A 17,267-nucleotide genomic window follows, 5' to 3' on the forward strand; every position below is an offset into this window, starting at 1 on the left:
TAAATTGTCTAGCAAGAAACGTTTTTTTTATGCTCCAAGTGAGTTTTATAACATTTAATGTTTTTTCGACTGAAATTGTAGTCTCTTGTTCTTTCACTCTCTCCGGTGGGTGTGGGGTTTTGGGGTTAGTTTGGGGGATTGCGGTTGCTTTGGGAACAACCTGTGGAAGCCTCTGTTTGTTGCTAGGAGATTTTATGCTTTCAACAAGAAAATCTGGCTCCCCCTTCAACTGAACCCCCACACATGCACACCAACAGTTGGACACACACACATTTACACACACACACACCACAGTCACTTAATTTTGGAGTTTGCCAACTGATTAATTGGGAAAATGAGATGTTAATATCAAAACAAATAGAAATGATTCCTGACAAACATATATTTTTGTCTTGTTTTTTATGTTGCTAAACATATCATTCACTATTCCCACCTGTGGATTTCACATTACATCACGCAAAACATTGACTACTAATATACAATGACTGGTATTTACACTTAAGTTTCATTTTTAATTAACCTTTAATTCTTTTTTGTTTCATACTGTCATGTTTAAAGATGCCCTCCCTCTAAACGGTAGACATTAAGGTCTTATTTTCCTCTCAATACGACTTCCTGCAATCGAGTTTATGAGTCCAGCTAGGACTATATTTGCGGTCATATGCGTGTTTATAACTCCCATCCCCCTTTCAAAACTCTTCCTCGCCATCTCCCCCATTGCTCCCCTCCTCTCCACCCCCGATTAGCCGGTCCTGACTGCACCATTACCATGAGAATAGCGCGGAGCAGCGAGCGGGTTAAGCTCGGGACTGCTGAGAGAGGGGAGACGAGGCACTCAATGCAACGCTAATTTTCTGCCCGGTGGGAGAGCGAGAGAATGGAGAACAAAGGCGAGCATAAGAGGCGCTGAGAACTGCGCGCTTTTACTGCGCGCACCTGCGTGCTCAAAAGCGCAGGACAATGAGACTCCGAAACGGCCAATTACGGCCCGGACAGCCACTCGCTTTCTCTCCTGGAAAAAAAGCGGGCAAAGTATAAAAAAGAGAGAAAAGGGAGGGATATTCTTCCGACCTCTGTGTTTTGATCCTCCTAACTTTTATCAGTTTTAATCGATGTCCACTTTCTTCCAGAAGTTAGGTGACGGAGGTCAGATGTCCCATCAGCGCTCGCCGAGACCCCGTCCCTCCCAAACCAGTGTCCACTACGCGCATTGATCCTTTACTTGCTTAATTTGGTGCGTTTTAGCTAATTATAATACGAGTATATCGACTTAAATGCGTTCATATCGGGACAGTAAGCCGCTATCGTATTAACGATGAATTAAAAGAGGCTGGCCGGATTTAAACGGACAAGTGTTTATTTCCCATATGGAGAGAATCAATTTTCAGTGTGGTTTGATTAAATATAGAGGGGGAACGGTCGTGTTAGTAATTTCGCAATAAAGGTCGATGTGTTTGGGTTGGGCGGTGTTGTTGGCGTGTACACTTATCACATTATCGTCTAATGCGTGAAAGTGTAGAGGTTGTGCGACGTAGAAAAGTAACACCTGTCATCTTATCATTAAACAAACTTGATCCTTACTTTATTTGCAATTTCTTTCTATTTAAATCTAGATAAAAATAGCTGTTAAAGCGTTTTAATGGATTTGTTTTTCATGTAAAGAAATACATGTTCAGTACAATATTGATGTATGCCAGTGGAAAATATCTTGTGTAGATGAATAATTAACCAAAATATTCTTCACAATGTTTTACTTAAACTTTTAGAAAGAAATTAAGTTATACATTTAGATTTTTTTCTATTTGCAATGCTTACGTACTGGATTGTCTGCCAATGCAAGCTGAGATATCGTATCAGAACATTTTTATTTATTTTAAAGCTCAGTTGCACATGAATTAGCTTCATTTTCAGAAAGAAAAAAGACGAAGTGTACAAAAATAATAAAATACTTTATTACATTTTTGTTGTTTTTTCTAACAAGGTTGTCCAGTCACATACAAGATTATTAACCCTTACTATAAGGGCTTTAAAGTAAAAGAGAAAACATTTTACAACAATACATTCTTAGTCAAACACAGTGTTTCAACAAGCTCATAGTTTTAATGAACATCATTCAAACGTTTTGACTCCCTCCTTTTTACACAACACTTCTATTTACAATGTTCTATATCTCAGCAGAGTTGAGAATTAATTGTTCTTTTTTTAATAGAAAATACAGACCAATCCCTCTAAGCAGGATCTCTATTTCATTTTCATTTTTTTAATGCAACAAAAATCTGTTGAAACTCAGGGCACAATATATCTATACTAACGTAGAAAAACAAAAATGTCTACACCGTTGTGCATTTAAAATTTTTGCGTTAACTAAAAAATGCAGAGCAGCACAATGAGTCAAATGAGTCTTATGGTATGAAATCCTAAAAGTAAAATGTGGGTGATTTGTTCTGAGGTGTTTAGATGATGAGGATAAGCAGCGACCAAGGGAATGTGTGCTCAGTTTCTTCCCCTCTTGCACTATGTAGTGTTTACAGTCATGCCTTTGAAATCAGTATTCAATGAAATATTAACTAGCTGGTGTAAGGTTTTGACTATGCAAATAACCAGTAATCAACCAGTCAGGTGGTTAGTTAAAACCAATGACCAATCGATTACAGAAAGGAATCTGCCATGTTTTTACTCAACTAGCAATTTCACAACAGTGCACCAGGCCACAGTTAATGCCACCGTTATCTACCACTATATAGAAATCAAAAACATGGACCTTTGGGTGAAACGCATTTCACACAATGTTCAGGCACTTCAACAAGTCCAGCTGCCACGGGTCTTCCATTTCGACCGTGTCCGCACACCCTCATCCTTTTTAACCTTTCAAGCTCACCATTAATGTTCATACATCTACAGAACCTTGAGTCATGTGAGCCCACATCGATGGCCCACGACAATCAATTCCCGATCAGATGTGAGTGAGAGGTGCTGTGCCAGTGAGGTAATGCTGTTGGATGTTGGAGTAACCTCTCTGTGCTCCACTGTCTGTGTTGTCTCCACCCGGGATATACATGCTTATCATGTCCCTCAGGTCACCTTGTAAAGGACCCCGCTGGTGGCTGTGGGATCCGGTGGGTGAGTGGGACACTTGGTCTTGTTTCACCATGGACATGACCGGGCTGGGCTGTTGTGGAGAGCTGCTGTAAGACATGGGGCTGGAGAAAGAACATAGGAAAGATTTATTAGAACACGATATAAAAACATTTCAATAAAGGCTATATTTTATAGTAAATGTTGTTTTGGTGCCTACGAAGCAAATGTAAGTCTAATGTAGTACACAGAGCAGGTCCGATTACTGCGTAAAGATTATAAACTTACTTGTAGGAGTTTGCGCCATTCATGTAAGTTTGTGCCGTGGCCATGGCAGACGGATACTGCAGGGCAGACAAATCATAGCGGTGCAGCTGCTGACTGTAACTCAGGGCATCAGACTGCATCCCAGCATAGCCACCTGTGTGACCCCAGCCGTAGCTATCCATCCGCGGACTTCCTCCCGATCCTTGCGCAGCGGCCGCCGCCAACAAGTTGCCGGCCGATAGAGGATACTTAGCAGCCGGGTTGTCCTTCTTCAGAACCGGTTTCGTTTTACGACGGGGCTTGTATTTGTAATCTGGGTACTCCTTCATGTGCATTGCACGAAGTCGCTTGGCCTCGTCAATAAACGGCCGTTTCTCTGCGTCGGTCAACAGCTTCCACTCCGCGCCCAGGCGCTTGCTGATCTCGGAGTTGTGCATTTTAGGGTTTTCCTGTGCCATCTTGCGCCTCTGACCCCTAGACCAGACCATAAAAGCGTTCATGGGCCGTTTAACTTTGTCCATAGGATCGACGCTCTGTTGTTGGTTGTTGACACCCGGTTTGGCGGATCCATGAGTCGCCCCGTGCGTAACTCCACCGTTCAACTGTGTCATTCCCTGCCCGCTCTGGTGCGTCGGCGGCACGGACGACTTCATGTCGTGTTCCAGCATGCTGTACATAGCTGATCAAAAAGACGGGAGGTGATACTAAAGTATCACCGTCTACTTCAAACGGACTTAAAATCAAATCCACTTACTTTCAGTGCCCGCCTAATTTAAAAGTTTACGCACCTGTTTTATGGACACATAAGTCCAAACAGCTAAAGAAAACTAACCAAAAGTGTAAGGAACAACTACTTTTAGATGACCAACAACAGTCAACGCGTTCTGAAATGCCTTGAGTTTGTCCTAAAACACAAACAGGTCCGTGCTCAAACTCTGCGTCTTGCCCGCAACTCTTTCAGTCCTTGAGTGATAATAGAATTTCATCACTGTCCGCCTACAGCTGCTTTCTTTCTCTCCACATTAGCATCACTAAAGAAGGGGTGCGGTGAATGTGGAGAGACCATGAGCAGGAGGAGGATTCAGTTAGGGGGAGAAGAAGAGTTTCTGTGTTCACCTGCAAATTTTATACGCTGAGGTTACAAATAACTTTTTATATTTACTTTGGTCATTTTATACATTTTACGAATTAGATGTTTGTAAAGTTATATGAAAAGTGCTAAAAAGGACACTATATACATTCATGTTTGTCAATATACAAATGCACAATAACCGTGAAGTAAAAACTTTCCATTGCATGTATTTACTTCTTTCTGAAATCATCTTGATGAACATATAATGAGAAAACGTTGTAACCATACAACAGTATGTACTGAAACCCATTCCTCAAAAACTTCTATTTATAAAATTCTTAAATGTAATACTTTAATTTAAAATATTCAGAAAAACAACGCCTAAACATAAAAAGAAATGTATAATATCTCAGAAGTATATCAAATAATTCATCTTGGATTTTATGTGATGTGGATTTGGTCCTATAAGAATATGTTTGTCACTTTCACTTTTTTTGCCCAAGGCCTCTTAATTTTGCACCCTGAACAAATGTTAAGTGTGCCCAAGCAGACCAAGTGTTAAGGGCTTGTTAGGTTTCTACAGTAAAACTAATTTTAATTTGTTAAAACCATTTGTAACTGTTTCTATTTCTAAAGTTACAGTACGTTGTGGAACATAATTTGCAATTCAGATTAGTTGGATTATGACACAAAGTAGGCTACTTGACACAATTTAAAGGAAGCAAAACTTACATAAACCGCATCATTTAATAACATCAGCATTTTTTCCCCACATCTTGATACCAAGTTTCTTATTTTAAAATGAGGATCAATGTATCATTTGTAAATTACTTTGAATAGAAATGTCTGCTTAATGAAAAAGGCAACATCAGTAATGTTATTTATGTTGAGGAGGGAGACTTTTTCTTTTGTATTTATGACAGATAAATAAAATGCTGTTATTTTATGTTTTTAACACACTGTTAAGGCTAGCTCACACTGCATCAACAAACACTAACATTTTGGTTGTTTACCTTTTTGGAGTTTGTTGGGCTAGTGTGAAGATTAAACACTTTAAATCAACCTTAAACGTGTTACAGCAGCAGTGGTAATAGTGGGACTGTTTTTCTACCTGAACTAACACTTCTTTTTTTGTGTAACTTTAGTCATATAAATATTGTGGCCTGCATGAACCATGCAAAACGCACTGTTTTGTCTATCTGATGTTACATTTATTACAGCAAATTGACTTTAAAGCACTTTGCTTTAGGGAATGTTTTTGTAGTAGTTGGTAAAAAACATTTTCCCTCATTTTTATTAGCTGTCCTGCGTTAGATGTGTTCGACCCCAGTGAGCCATCTCTCTAATGACTGCAGGTGTGAGTAGTTACTCCTTATCACCCAGTCAAGTCATACACATTAGTTTCTATAGGCATCACTTCACACATCTATTGTGCTCCTGTATCCCCAAACACAGCCACTACGACTGACCATCAGAAACAAGTGTGACAATGACCTCCCCCCCTCTGAGTTCAGCTTGTAATAACACATCAGCTGAATGTATAAGGGCTACATAGAGCTGTTTAAAAGAATGACTTCATTTGGGTTCTTGTAACAGCTTACAGCAGCATGTCTACTTATGAAATTTGTCAGTGTACTGACTTTGTATAAGTCACAGATTTTAAAGTGAGAGAAACGTTCTCACGTCTATGAAGGACAAATTCTTGAGCAACAGCTACTTAAGAGTTCTTTAATCTATTCAATGGTCAGAAAACTGCAAAAAATACATTGCTATTAAATATGTTTCGAGTAAGACGTAAGACGTGATTTTTTGAGTCGTAAGGCGTAAAAAATGTTAACGCCTAATGTTGTAAAACCTGAATCTCCTATTGGATTAGTTTGTCATATCAGGTACGATGACATGTCAAACAAGTTAAACCAATGGCCCATTTCTCATTACGCAATTGTACAGATGAGCAACAAGTGGTATTACCTTAGGCAGAAAAATGCCAAAAATCTCACACATGACGTGCGAGCTCCCATTTTCTGCTGGCTCGGGGCCCAACGCTACAAACACCACTGTACGGCGTCAATATTGACTCGGGCCATTGTCACACACTTATTATACAATTAACCTTACTTTATGTGGAGGCTGAATATGGAGTGTGCCGGGGCTATTGTGCATGAGTCATTCTCATGTATGGGATCAGTCTCATTATAAGCAAGGGCCAGAGAATAAAGAGAGGAAACACATTGATGTCTCCTGGTGTTGTGTCGACAATCAAATCAAAATTTAAGTGGGGGCCTCGCTAGAGAGCCGGAGAGTCCAGAGAAAGCCTGAAAAAAGCCAAACATCATACATGCGAGAGAGACGCGGATATCCAAAATGACAGATTGGATGGTCGGAGATAAAAGAGAGAGGAGGGATGAAGAGAGGAGGGGGGTTAGTTGAGAGCAAAGAAAGAGAGATGGACAGAAGCCGGGGAGGAAGAAAAGCAAGGGAGACAGCGAGGGGGAAAAAGGGGGTCGAGAAGAAAGAAGAAAGTAAGAGGGAGAGAGGCAGTAGAGGAGGGGGTTGGTTAGTCGCTGGAGAAAGTTCTTAAGCTTTTTCAATGACAAGCAGATTGAAAGCCCCTCTATTCAGAAGCTCCCCGGCTTCTGTTCTCATGTAAATGGATTCTGCGGCCTTCCCTCCATCCATCACACTGCCCGGTAGTCCGGCCAGGCCTTTACGAGCCTCCCACTTGCGAAATCACCATGCCCCACAAACACTATGGACACGGAAGGGGGGTTGGGGAGGAGAGGCAGGGTGCAAGGAAAGGAAGAGAGGCCACCTACGCTGTGTGAGACGTCATGAGTGTTAAAACTGTAACAGGGCGACTGAGAATAGGAAAGTGCCTGTAAATAGGGATGATAAAGGAGAAACAAATAATGATGTGGGTAAACATGATTGAAACTGGAGAAGTTCATGGATGACCTACGCTTACGTATTGTTCCCAAAGCTTTTAAAATGTAGCTTACATGTTGCTCAACATCTCTCAACCAAAGATTTTTTTGCCCTGAGTTTCTGCTTTAGCAAGTCTGTGTAATTTATTGAATATTTTCTACTGGTCTAAAATGACATTGCATGCATTCAAGACTGAAACAAAATGTATGCAATTATTTTTCATTCTAAACCCTTTAGAAACTTTAGCAGTTATGTTCGTTGTTGTCTACATCTAAATGTTGAGTTGTATGGAGCCTCCCTCCAGTGTTGAACCCTGGTATTACAATTTCTGACATATAAAGCCTTTTTTTATCCCAAGGGACTTAGAGAGATAACACAACCTATGTGAATCATTTTCTGTACATTTATTCTTTGGGTAAAATTATAAGACTGCAGATTTCGGTAGAAGAAAGTTCACACGAAACAAATGTTAACAGTGATGTGAATTTTGTTTGTTTTTTTGATAAATATTTTTACCCTTAGATTTTATGAACCATTGAAATTGGAAATATTAAATTGTGGATTGACCAAACAGTTGGTCCAATTAAAACATTGTCATTGTATGATTTTCTCATATTTTGAAAAATGTTGGTAAAAGAAAGCTGGAAACCAACGATTTTTCAAAATATCTTCTTTTGTGCTCTGCAGAAAAAAGAAACTCATACAGGTTTGAAATGAAGGTGAACTATCCCTTTAAGTGGTTAATTTGCAACAGTGGTTACAATTAGGATAGGAAACGCTGTTATGAGTTATGCTGCAGCTTTATTGAACTCCCCCATCCCCAACACAAACCCAATACAAAAAAAAGTTAAATACCTCAATGTTGCAAAATGAAATATTTTTTCTCCATCACAAATTTTTGTACCACTCAGAATTCAGTCAAGATCCAACCGAGCGAAGTGAAATACACTAGGTCCTCAGACTCGTATGCCAGTCGAGGGTGATTAAATAGCTCTGACCCATAGTTTTAAAAACAAATAGTACAGCAAGTACAATGAATATAGAGTCGCTGGATTTGGAAGAAAAAGCTTTTTTAAATGGTCAATTTAAAAGCTAGCACCCAATGTGTCAAAAGTAAACCGTAAACACAAGGTGCATTCTACAAACATCAATGCACGTACAGAGGCATGGAATGCTGAAAACGTAACGTAGTCAATTACCCATCCAAAACACCCTATGATTCCCATTTAAAACAATGACTAATCAAGAGCAGAATGAAAGAACTTACTGCTCGTCTCTGCGAGAGGTGGCTGAGCTTGTACTTCGCAATGTTTATTTAGAGTTTTATAAAATTTCTTTTATAACTACATATTGGGGTGGATGAAATGACTCATTTGTGATTGTGGAACAAAGACAGAAGAAATGAACAATCCTCTACTCTTTTTTTAGAAGGCCATAAACTGCAATATAAGGAGTGAATGGGGTTGGAGAGAGGGGGGTCAAAAAAACTTCTAGATCAGATCAGCCACATTCATGGGCATCTCTTCTACGGTGGTGTTGTAGAAGGTCTCGATGTCCCGCAGCGTGCGCTTGTCATCTTCTGTCACCATGTTAATAGCCACTCCCTTCCTGCCAAAACGGCCTCCTCTTCCAATCCTGAGAATATCACAGATGTGTATAAAAATAAAACTGACAATAACCAGGTATGTGTGCATATTCGCAGAGCATCTCAGGATGGCAGTTAAGGTGGAGTTTAAGCACTTCTAACCCAAGCCCTTCAACTAATCCTAACCTCTTTGAGCGTTTAACCTCTACTCTATCTTCCTTCCCCTGAGATTGCTGTTTGGGAACCGGCTCTACGAGTGTAAACAGGCTCAAGGTTAAAGTGATTTGGAAAGTCATGTGTCAAACCGACCTGTGAATGTAATTCTCTCGATTGGTTGGCAGGTCATAGTTGATCACCAGTGACACCTGCTGGACATCAATACCTCTGGCCTATGAATGAGATAATATACAAAAAAAGTCATTCACAGGTGTTCTCTTTTACTTTTTAAAATGTTGTTAAATCACTGACATTGCTACCGTTAACATTTAACATGTGTTTTGTGTGTGGCTTCTAAGGACTTAGGTAAAGGACAAAATGACCCAGCCACAGTGAACATACATTCTCTATCAAATACTGGTCAGAGACGACTAGTGACATAAAGCTTTCTATATGCTCACCAGCAGATCTGTGGTAATAAGAACGCGACTGGAACCAGAGCGGAATTCCCTCATGATCAAGTCACGATCCTTCTGATCCATGTCTCCATGCTTAAAAAGAAACACACAAATGTTTAACACACCCAAAGGCTGCAAACAGCAAACTATTTTATGTATTTATTACGCTAACATAGATGCATCAACTATGCTATGAGACAAATGCGGATTAGAATCGAAATGATGCCCGGCCAACAAATTATTCACACTTAAATCTGTTCTTCTCAATCAGTTAAATGGGCCGGCAAAACATTGATAGTTAAAGTCTGAATCATTAGGACAGTTCACTCAAATACCCGTGTTGTAATTAAACCATAAAACACAAAAATCAAATATGAACACTGGACAAAGTGAAAACCTAGAAAACATCTTACCTAATTGCTTACAAAAAGAAAGATCTTAAGATCAGCACCTGCATCTGCAGGTTACAAAACGGATATTACAACAAACTGTATTAAAGAAGTTATTTTGAAGAATCAAGGAAAGCAAATCATTCTGGGGCACTTTTGTCTACCATTGTCATTTTTCTATGGGAGCCAATGGTGGCCAAGAACTGTTTGGTTACAAGCCAAACAGTTTCACTTCCACTTCCAAATATCTTTCCCTGTGTTCATAAGAACAAAGAAATTTGTACAGATTTGGAACAACTCAATGGTGAGTAAATGAAGTAAATTTTCATTTTTGGGTGAACTGTCCCCTTAACACAGCAGAGATCTACAACAACTAATAGAATGAATTAGAGACGCACCGATTGACCTGTCGATCTTCTGATCTAACATCACAGCCGTCATTACACTCAAAGCCATACATAAACATGTATGTGCACAGCCGGTCTTTCACAGGTTTGTTTATACTCGCATGTGGGTCCACACGAGTCTGACTGACAGGCATTTCTTATATCCGCTGACTGCACACGCGTAGACACACATCATATACTAAACAGGCAAAAAGGTGCACTGTAGTTCATCTCTCGCTGCTCCGTCTACTTGTGGTATGTAGTGATCCTAAACTCTGACACATGCTAAACTCAAGTTGAAGTCATTCACTCTGTGTAAAACAAACAAAAATTCCATTCAACCTGATTGTTTGTCTTGTGGATTAAAACTACGTTAAATTTCATATAGGTAAAATTACACTCAACGCGAGTCGCGACTTCTACTTGTTTTTAAAATCCAAAATATAAAATGTGAATAAATCAACCTATATATGTGATTATGGGTACAGAAGGCTTAATTATAAATAATTTTCAGTTCTTATCAATAATTTGTCTTATGAAAATCAAAATAGTTTTAATGAAAAAATTGCATTGAAGATAAGTAAATATGGTTACATATATGTACTGTCAATTATAGTTTGTGGATAAAAAATCGGAATAGGCAGGATTCACTTATAATAAAACCGGGAACTGAAGAAAATTGCAATCGGTGCATCTCTAGAATGAATACCGGCTAGTAAAAGGTCCGCTTTAATGTATAAGCACAACTGGTAGAGTGTTGCGTAAACATAAAACATCATGGGTTAAATTCCCAGGGAATACACATACTGATAAAATGTATGCCTTGAAAGCACTGTATGTCCGTTTGGATAAAAGTAACTTCCAAATGCATAAATGTAATGTGAAACTTCAAAACAAAATGTTAAACTGAACAATGGTTTTGTCAATACTTACCAGAGCTGAGACAGTGAAATCCCTGGCATGCATCTTCTCTGTGAGCCAATCAACTTTCCGGCGTGTGTTAATGAAAATCACCGCCTGAGTGATGGTCAGAGTCTCATAAAGATCACACAGTGTGTCCAGCTTCCATTCCTAACACATACAACGAGGAAGGGTTAAAAACAGCAGACTATACCCTCAAGTATATATTATGTCATACCTCCAAACTCAGAAGATGTGAAAAAGGTGACCGGCAAATGCGGGATGGGGGGATTTGGGGGGTGGATATAAGGGTTCTTCAGGCTTTTGGCCTGCACAAGTTTTTTAAGTACAAAATAATACACAAATGGAGCAGCAGCTAATCACATGACAACAATTTTGAGCTACAGGAAAAATATGGATTTTGTTAGAATTAGAATTTGAGATTTTCATAAATATTAGATACGTTGGCCTCGTCTCACGATCCAAATGCTCAAAGTCATAATTAAACATCTAAAATGATCTTCATTTGTTTAAGTTTCCTGAGAGGTGCACCTTTCCTAATACAAACTGGATGCGTGTCCATCTGAACCAAAGCGTTTGCGCGTCTGAGGTTTTGGTTGCGGTTTTAAAACATGCAGGATCGAGAAAATAAAGTGCGGGACTGATGTTAAGAGAGTTATTAAGAGAGATAAAGTGCAGGACCAGTTTAAAGAGCTTTCATGAAATATAGAAGGTCAAAAAGCAGAAACATGCAATACAAAAGTAATCCCCGTGGCTCCTGACGACATATTAACGTGTTATGAAGCGAATTGATCGGTCTCTAAAATAATTATTAAATATCATCTGTAAACTACAGCTTCTGCGACTGATACTTCAGTTGAATATAAATCGCACCCAAGTGCCTTACTCGCTTAGAAGGGCAGAGCTCTAGAAGAGGAAATGCGAAAGGGAGACTAGCAACTCTCCCTCATAACATAGCGGTTTCCATCACACGGGTCACCTGAATAATACATATCAATGCCGTTTTCTCTTTGACAGACACTTTGCAGTCGTCTCTTTCAGCACGGGCGCATACATGGCGTTTAGAATGCGATTCTGGCCCAAGAACCAAAAAAGACGACGCGGTTATCTTGATTCTGGTTGGCCAAACGAATCTAAGTGTTGGATCAAACACATTTCAGACACTCGAGAGTAGATGCGTAACACACCTCCCCCACAGAAAAAAAACCTCTTTGGATTTACACGATTCACAAAAATGACCTATTTTTGATTAAAAACGATGAATTTTGCCAAAAAGTGACTAGTTTGCAGGTATGAATTTATTTGTGAATGTTTTAATGTCACCTCTTTCTCAACGTTGATGTAGAACTGGCGAATACCCTCAAGGGTGAGCTCCTCTTTCTTCACCAGGATACGCACTGGTTCTCGCATGAACTTGGTAGTGACATCCAGCACCTCTGCAGGCATGGTGGCGGACAACAGCACCACCTGAAGGGCAGATGACAGAATGACACAAGGGTTTATGCTGAGGCCACTTCACATTGCCATCAGTCATATTCATGAACAAAATTATTTTGACCACTATCTCCTGTAGCTATTAGAACATGAAGCTAGCAACACACAATGGGTAAGATTCCCAAGAAACAAAGACTGATAAAAATAAAATCGTAAATTCACATTGAAGGAGCCATCTTCCAAAAGCTTAGTAGAAGGAATTATTGTAACATTTTAACACTACTTTGAAGAATTTAGGAAAGACATAGTTCTGGGGCACCTGTGACAACCATTTAATGGTAGTACATGGTGGCCCAGAAATCTAAGTCGCTAACATTATTCCAAATATCTCTGTGTTCAACAGATACACTTTTTTTATAACGGTTTGGAAAACCTTGAGGTTCAGCTATTCATCACAGAGTTTACATTTTTGGCTGAACTGTCTCTTTCAAAGACCTTTTTAACAAAATATTGTCTGTTAAAAGGATATTTCAGAGGCAAAACAAAGATTTCCCCATGTTTTACCCTCAAGGCATCCTGATTGAATATGACTTTCTTATGAAGAAAAATTCCCTTGTTATTATGAGGCCTTTTTTCCAGCAAATGAAAGTGACGAAAGCTCCCGCACAGAGGAGACGGTATCATATTGGACAAAGCGAAAAATGTTGCGTTCATCATCAGAACTTACGACACGCCTGCGTCATTTGCCTATGGTTCACGCGCAGCCAAGGGATAACGGAAGTTAACGCGGCCCCAACAAACACGGTTTCTGCCAATCTCATATTAATCTTGAGTACCTATAGAGTAGTATTGCATATTTAGTATCTTTGAAAAGTATTTACCTTGATCGCATTTATAAAAGATAGATACGGCTGTATGATTCTTTCCGAAATCATACGGCGCGTGCGGGGTAGGCTGAACTAAAGCACATTGTCAACAAAACACAGACATCAGTTTCACTCACCGCATGCGGTTCATGTCTGGCACCTTTTAGCGCTGGGACGGCTCCATATATCAGTTTCAAACAATCTCCAAATCCAGCGTTATAACCACCATTTATATAACATTCATCCCGAAAATGCAGTGAACAAACAAACACCTGAACTTCGCGAACGTATTCTCTCTCATTCTCTCCTGCACACAAGTGAAAGTGACGTGTCTGCGCATTCTCCTTCTCCTGCTCTCCTTGCTGCTACGTGGGCGTGCTGCGTGCTTTTCAGGGAGAATTGTCAATTAATGGACTAAGAAATGTGGTTAAGAAACAGTTTTAAATGTTCGAAAAAAACTTTCCAAAACCTGTATGATCGCTGGGAGAGTGTAATTGGCACAGAACTCGTTTTTTGGCAAGTTGACCATGTTAAGCATGAGAAGACAGCCCGTTTAACATTGTAAAGAAGTCAAAATGCGTGAACCAGCGTTGCAGCACCCCTTTAAGACATTAACGTTAATAATTATATGGATATTTTCCTTAAACAAATGCATCTTTTCGCATCAGAAGACCTTTGTTAAGACCACGGAGCCGTGTCAAACAGTTCTTTGACCGCTTGGAAAAAAGTAATAAGTGGTATTATAACTCCAAAGGCATTATTCTTCAAGAAGAAAGTCATATTCAGTCCAGATACCTTGAGCGTGAGTAAAACATGGGGAAATTTTGTTTATTATAACTATACCACTCTTAAATGTAAAAACAGCTTGTTTTTACTTTGAACCCATTTCCAAAACTTCTTTGTTGGCCTGTTTTGTTGTATCCTAACCTGTATGTTGGCAGTGAGTTTCTGGAAAATCTCATAGATCTGGTCCTTAAACCCACGACTCAGCATCTCATCAGCTTCATCCAGGACAAACATTCTAATGTACTTGGATGCTAGAAGAAGGATATGCAAAATCCATCACAACATCACTGAAAGCAAACACCACACACTTTCAAGTCCAAAGCAGCGATTTTTCAATAATCTCTAGCAGTACTCACAGAGGAACTTGCGGTTAAGCATGTCATATACACGGCCTGGGGTTCCCACTACAATATGCGGTGCCTCCGCCTGCAGTTTCTGGACCTCATTGCGCACGTTTGTGCCCCCGATACAGGCGTGGCATGTCGCACCCATGTAGTCTCCAAGAGCCAAGATCACCTTCTGGATCTGTATTGACAGAGAATAGAAGGGTTTCAAATTAAAATGAATTCCTTAATGAATTACTTACTCAGAGCAAAGTCTTATTGTTCAAGGTCAAAGCGATTCTCTTGCTCTAATAGTGTTTGAATAGCAACAGTATTATATTTAAGGTGCAATGCTTAATAAAAGCCAATTAAAATGTTTAAAAACAGAGTGCTTGAACCTTAAATGGAAATGTAATGCAACAGTAAAATAATGCACAGCTGTGAACCGCATCACTTTCCATAAAAAGAAGTAATGATGTAACAAAATGGGTAACACTTATTTTAGGAAATAAGACAAAAAAAAGTTTTTTATACATTTTCCAAAACTGACCAAAATTAGTATTTTGACAATTCCATGCATTTTTTTAAACTCCACAACATGTGACTAGTAAGCACTAGATAAAACACTTAAAATATTGTTTCTTTTTCAGATAAACAACAAACCGTGAGAAATCTGTGGACCAGCTGAACTGCTGACACTATAGTTCTGTAGCAAGTCGACCAAACAGCGAATGCAGATACCACTAACCTGCTGAGCCAGTTCACGAGTGGGCGCCAGGACCAGGGCCTGAGACCCTTTCAGGTCTATATCAATCTGCTGCAGGATGGAGATGGCAAAGGTGGCAGTCTTGCCGGTACCCGACTGGGCCTGTGCAATGACATCATATCCTGATGTGGAAAAACAAATGATAATGTGGATGAAATGATAATTATTGATTCATAGGACAAGATGTTCTTAAAGCATAAATTAATAGATGACGGTAGACAGGGGTCCCAAGATGCAGTTTTATCCCAAAACGACCATTTAGCATACAGAATATACACTTACGAGGACTTGTATGTACAAAAATTTACTTTCATAGAAAAAGGTTTCTTACCCTTGATACAAGGGAGAATAGCCCGTTGCTGGATGGCAGAGGGCTTTTCAAAACCATAGGCATAGATTCCCCTGAGAAGAGTCTCACGCAGGTTCATGTCATCGAAGCTGTCCACAATCTCATTCCAGTTACTCTGTAGTTAAAGGATTTTTTTTCAGATGTTAATTAAGAACTGATATTCATAATAACATCACACTATAAAAAGACAATGCGTAGAGGATAACAGGTTGGCAGTTATTCAATTAAACTGACCCCCACAATGAGGACAGGACAGTCAAAACAACAGACAGTGTGCCAACTGGCCTGTGCCAAAGGATCCACGCAGGGTTAAAATATGACGGTTAATTGTGAAAGAATAGAAATAAGCTCACTTCAATGATCCCATCTGGCTCCATGCCCTCAGGGCCATTGTCTCTCGGTCTGTAAAGAAATGTCACATCAGTCATATTGTTGACATGTATGATGGAATGACAGCTCTGTTCACACATTAATAAAACTAGGAACTATACAACTTAAAACAGTCCAAACCAGGCACTACGACATACTAAATGCGCGGTCATTTTTTATATGGTTTCATTATTTAGCGAAATCATTAATTTAGCAACATTTTCTGATTGCAAAAGTCCCGTCGATCGTGTTTAAAACAATGCGCCATACATAACATTTTGTTTTTTTTTAATCCAGTTTATAGTTTAAATATTCTAGGTTGATCCTAACACGCATTATATTCATATGAATCATAATTTTATTCTCGGACTGAACCGTAATTTGGGGCGGGTAAACCTGAGAGATTGTAATGCTAATACGTCCAAGCAGGCCTTGTTGCAAAGAGCTCATATGCTAACGCTGGTGTATTTTTGGAGCTCATTTACCGAGTCCAAGATCACCAACCCCAAAATAATCCGACATTTCCGAAACATCTAGAATCTGAACGACTCGAGTGACAGCTTGTACGCGCATGGCCTGAAATAGCTAAATAAATAAGATTTTAAAAAATCGGCTTCCCTACCTCTCTTCATAATCTGCCGACATTATCACAAAGGGCGAGCACAGCGCGAAAATGTTTTATATATTTTAACACGGGTTTCTTACTAAAATGGTGATTGCAGCATTCGACCATCAGTCATAACGTCAACCCCATTCCTATTATCTCTTTGGGTAAAATCAACGTCAATTACCGAACAGTGCCCGCCTTTTTTAGGTTAGATAGAGCTGAAAAAGCCGCCCCTCAAGCGTTAGACCCGCCCTATACTAAATTCGATTGGGCTTAAATGAAAGGCCCAAATATAACTGGCTTGGTCTACCGTGACGTACGTCACGTCGTTGGGCCCCTTGAGTTTCACGCATGGAATGGTGGTTCCATATGTCAAACCTTCTGAAAGTAAACTTGAAAACAAAGTTGCATTTACAAACGGTATTCTCCCATTTTGGCGTAAAACTGTAATGAACGTACAGTTGTATATCTCAACGCAGAGCAACTAAGTTATGGTTGGACGTGTTTTAGTATTAAACTTTCATTAAAATTAA

The 17,267-nt window shown here is 39.5% G+C and overlaps 2 protein-coding genes across 2 annotated transcripts; both read right to left on the reverse strand.

The window, feature by feature from the left end:
* Positions 1-1,928: 1,928 nt before the first annotated feature.
* Positions 1,929-7,965, reverse strand: sox19a (SRY-box transcription factor 19a). The gene is made up of 2 exons (XM_056745372.1): positions 3,364-7,965; positions 1,929-3,200 (listed from the first exon to the last, which is right to left on the reverse strand). The coding sequence occupies exons 1-2, from the start codon at positions 4,017-4,019 to the stop codon at positions 2,954-2,956; spliced, it is 903 nt and encodes a 300-aa protein (XP_056601350.1). The 5' UTR covers positions 4,020-7,965; the 3' UTR covers positions 1,929-2,953.
* Positions 7,966-8,120: 155 nt separating this feature from the next.
* Positions 8,121-16,847, reverse strand: eif4a1b (eukaryotic translation initiation factor 4A1B). Its single transcript, XM_056745371.1, has 11 exons — positions 16,750-16,847; positions 16,112-16,160; positions 15,741-15,873; positions 15,392-15,531; positions 14,677-14,845; positions 14,462-14,571; positions 12,558-12,701; positions 11,247-11,384; positions 9,542-9,631; positions 9,234-9,313; positions 8,121-8,974 (listed from the first exon to the last, which is right to left on the reverse strand). Exons 1-11 carry the CDS (start codon positions 16,770-16,772, stop codon positions 8,830-8,832), a joined length of 1,221 nt encoding a protein of 406 aa, XP_056601349.1. The 5' UTR covers positions 16,773-16,847; the 3' UTR covers positions 8,121-8,829.
* Between the last annotated feature and the right edge of the window lie 420 nt (positions 16,848-17,267).

Source organism: Triplophysa dalaica, chromosome 4 (genome assembly GCF_015846415.1).
Source record: "Triplophysa dalaica isolate WHDGS20190420 chromosome 4, ASM1584641v1, whole genome shotgun sequence".
NCBI lineage: Eukaryota > Metazoa > Chordata > Actinopteri > Cypriniformes > Nemacheilidae > Triplophysa > Triplophysa dalaica.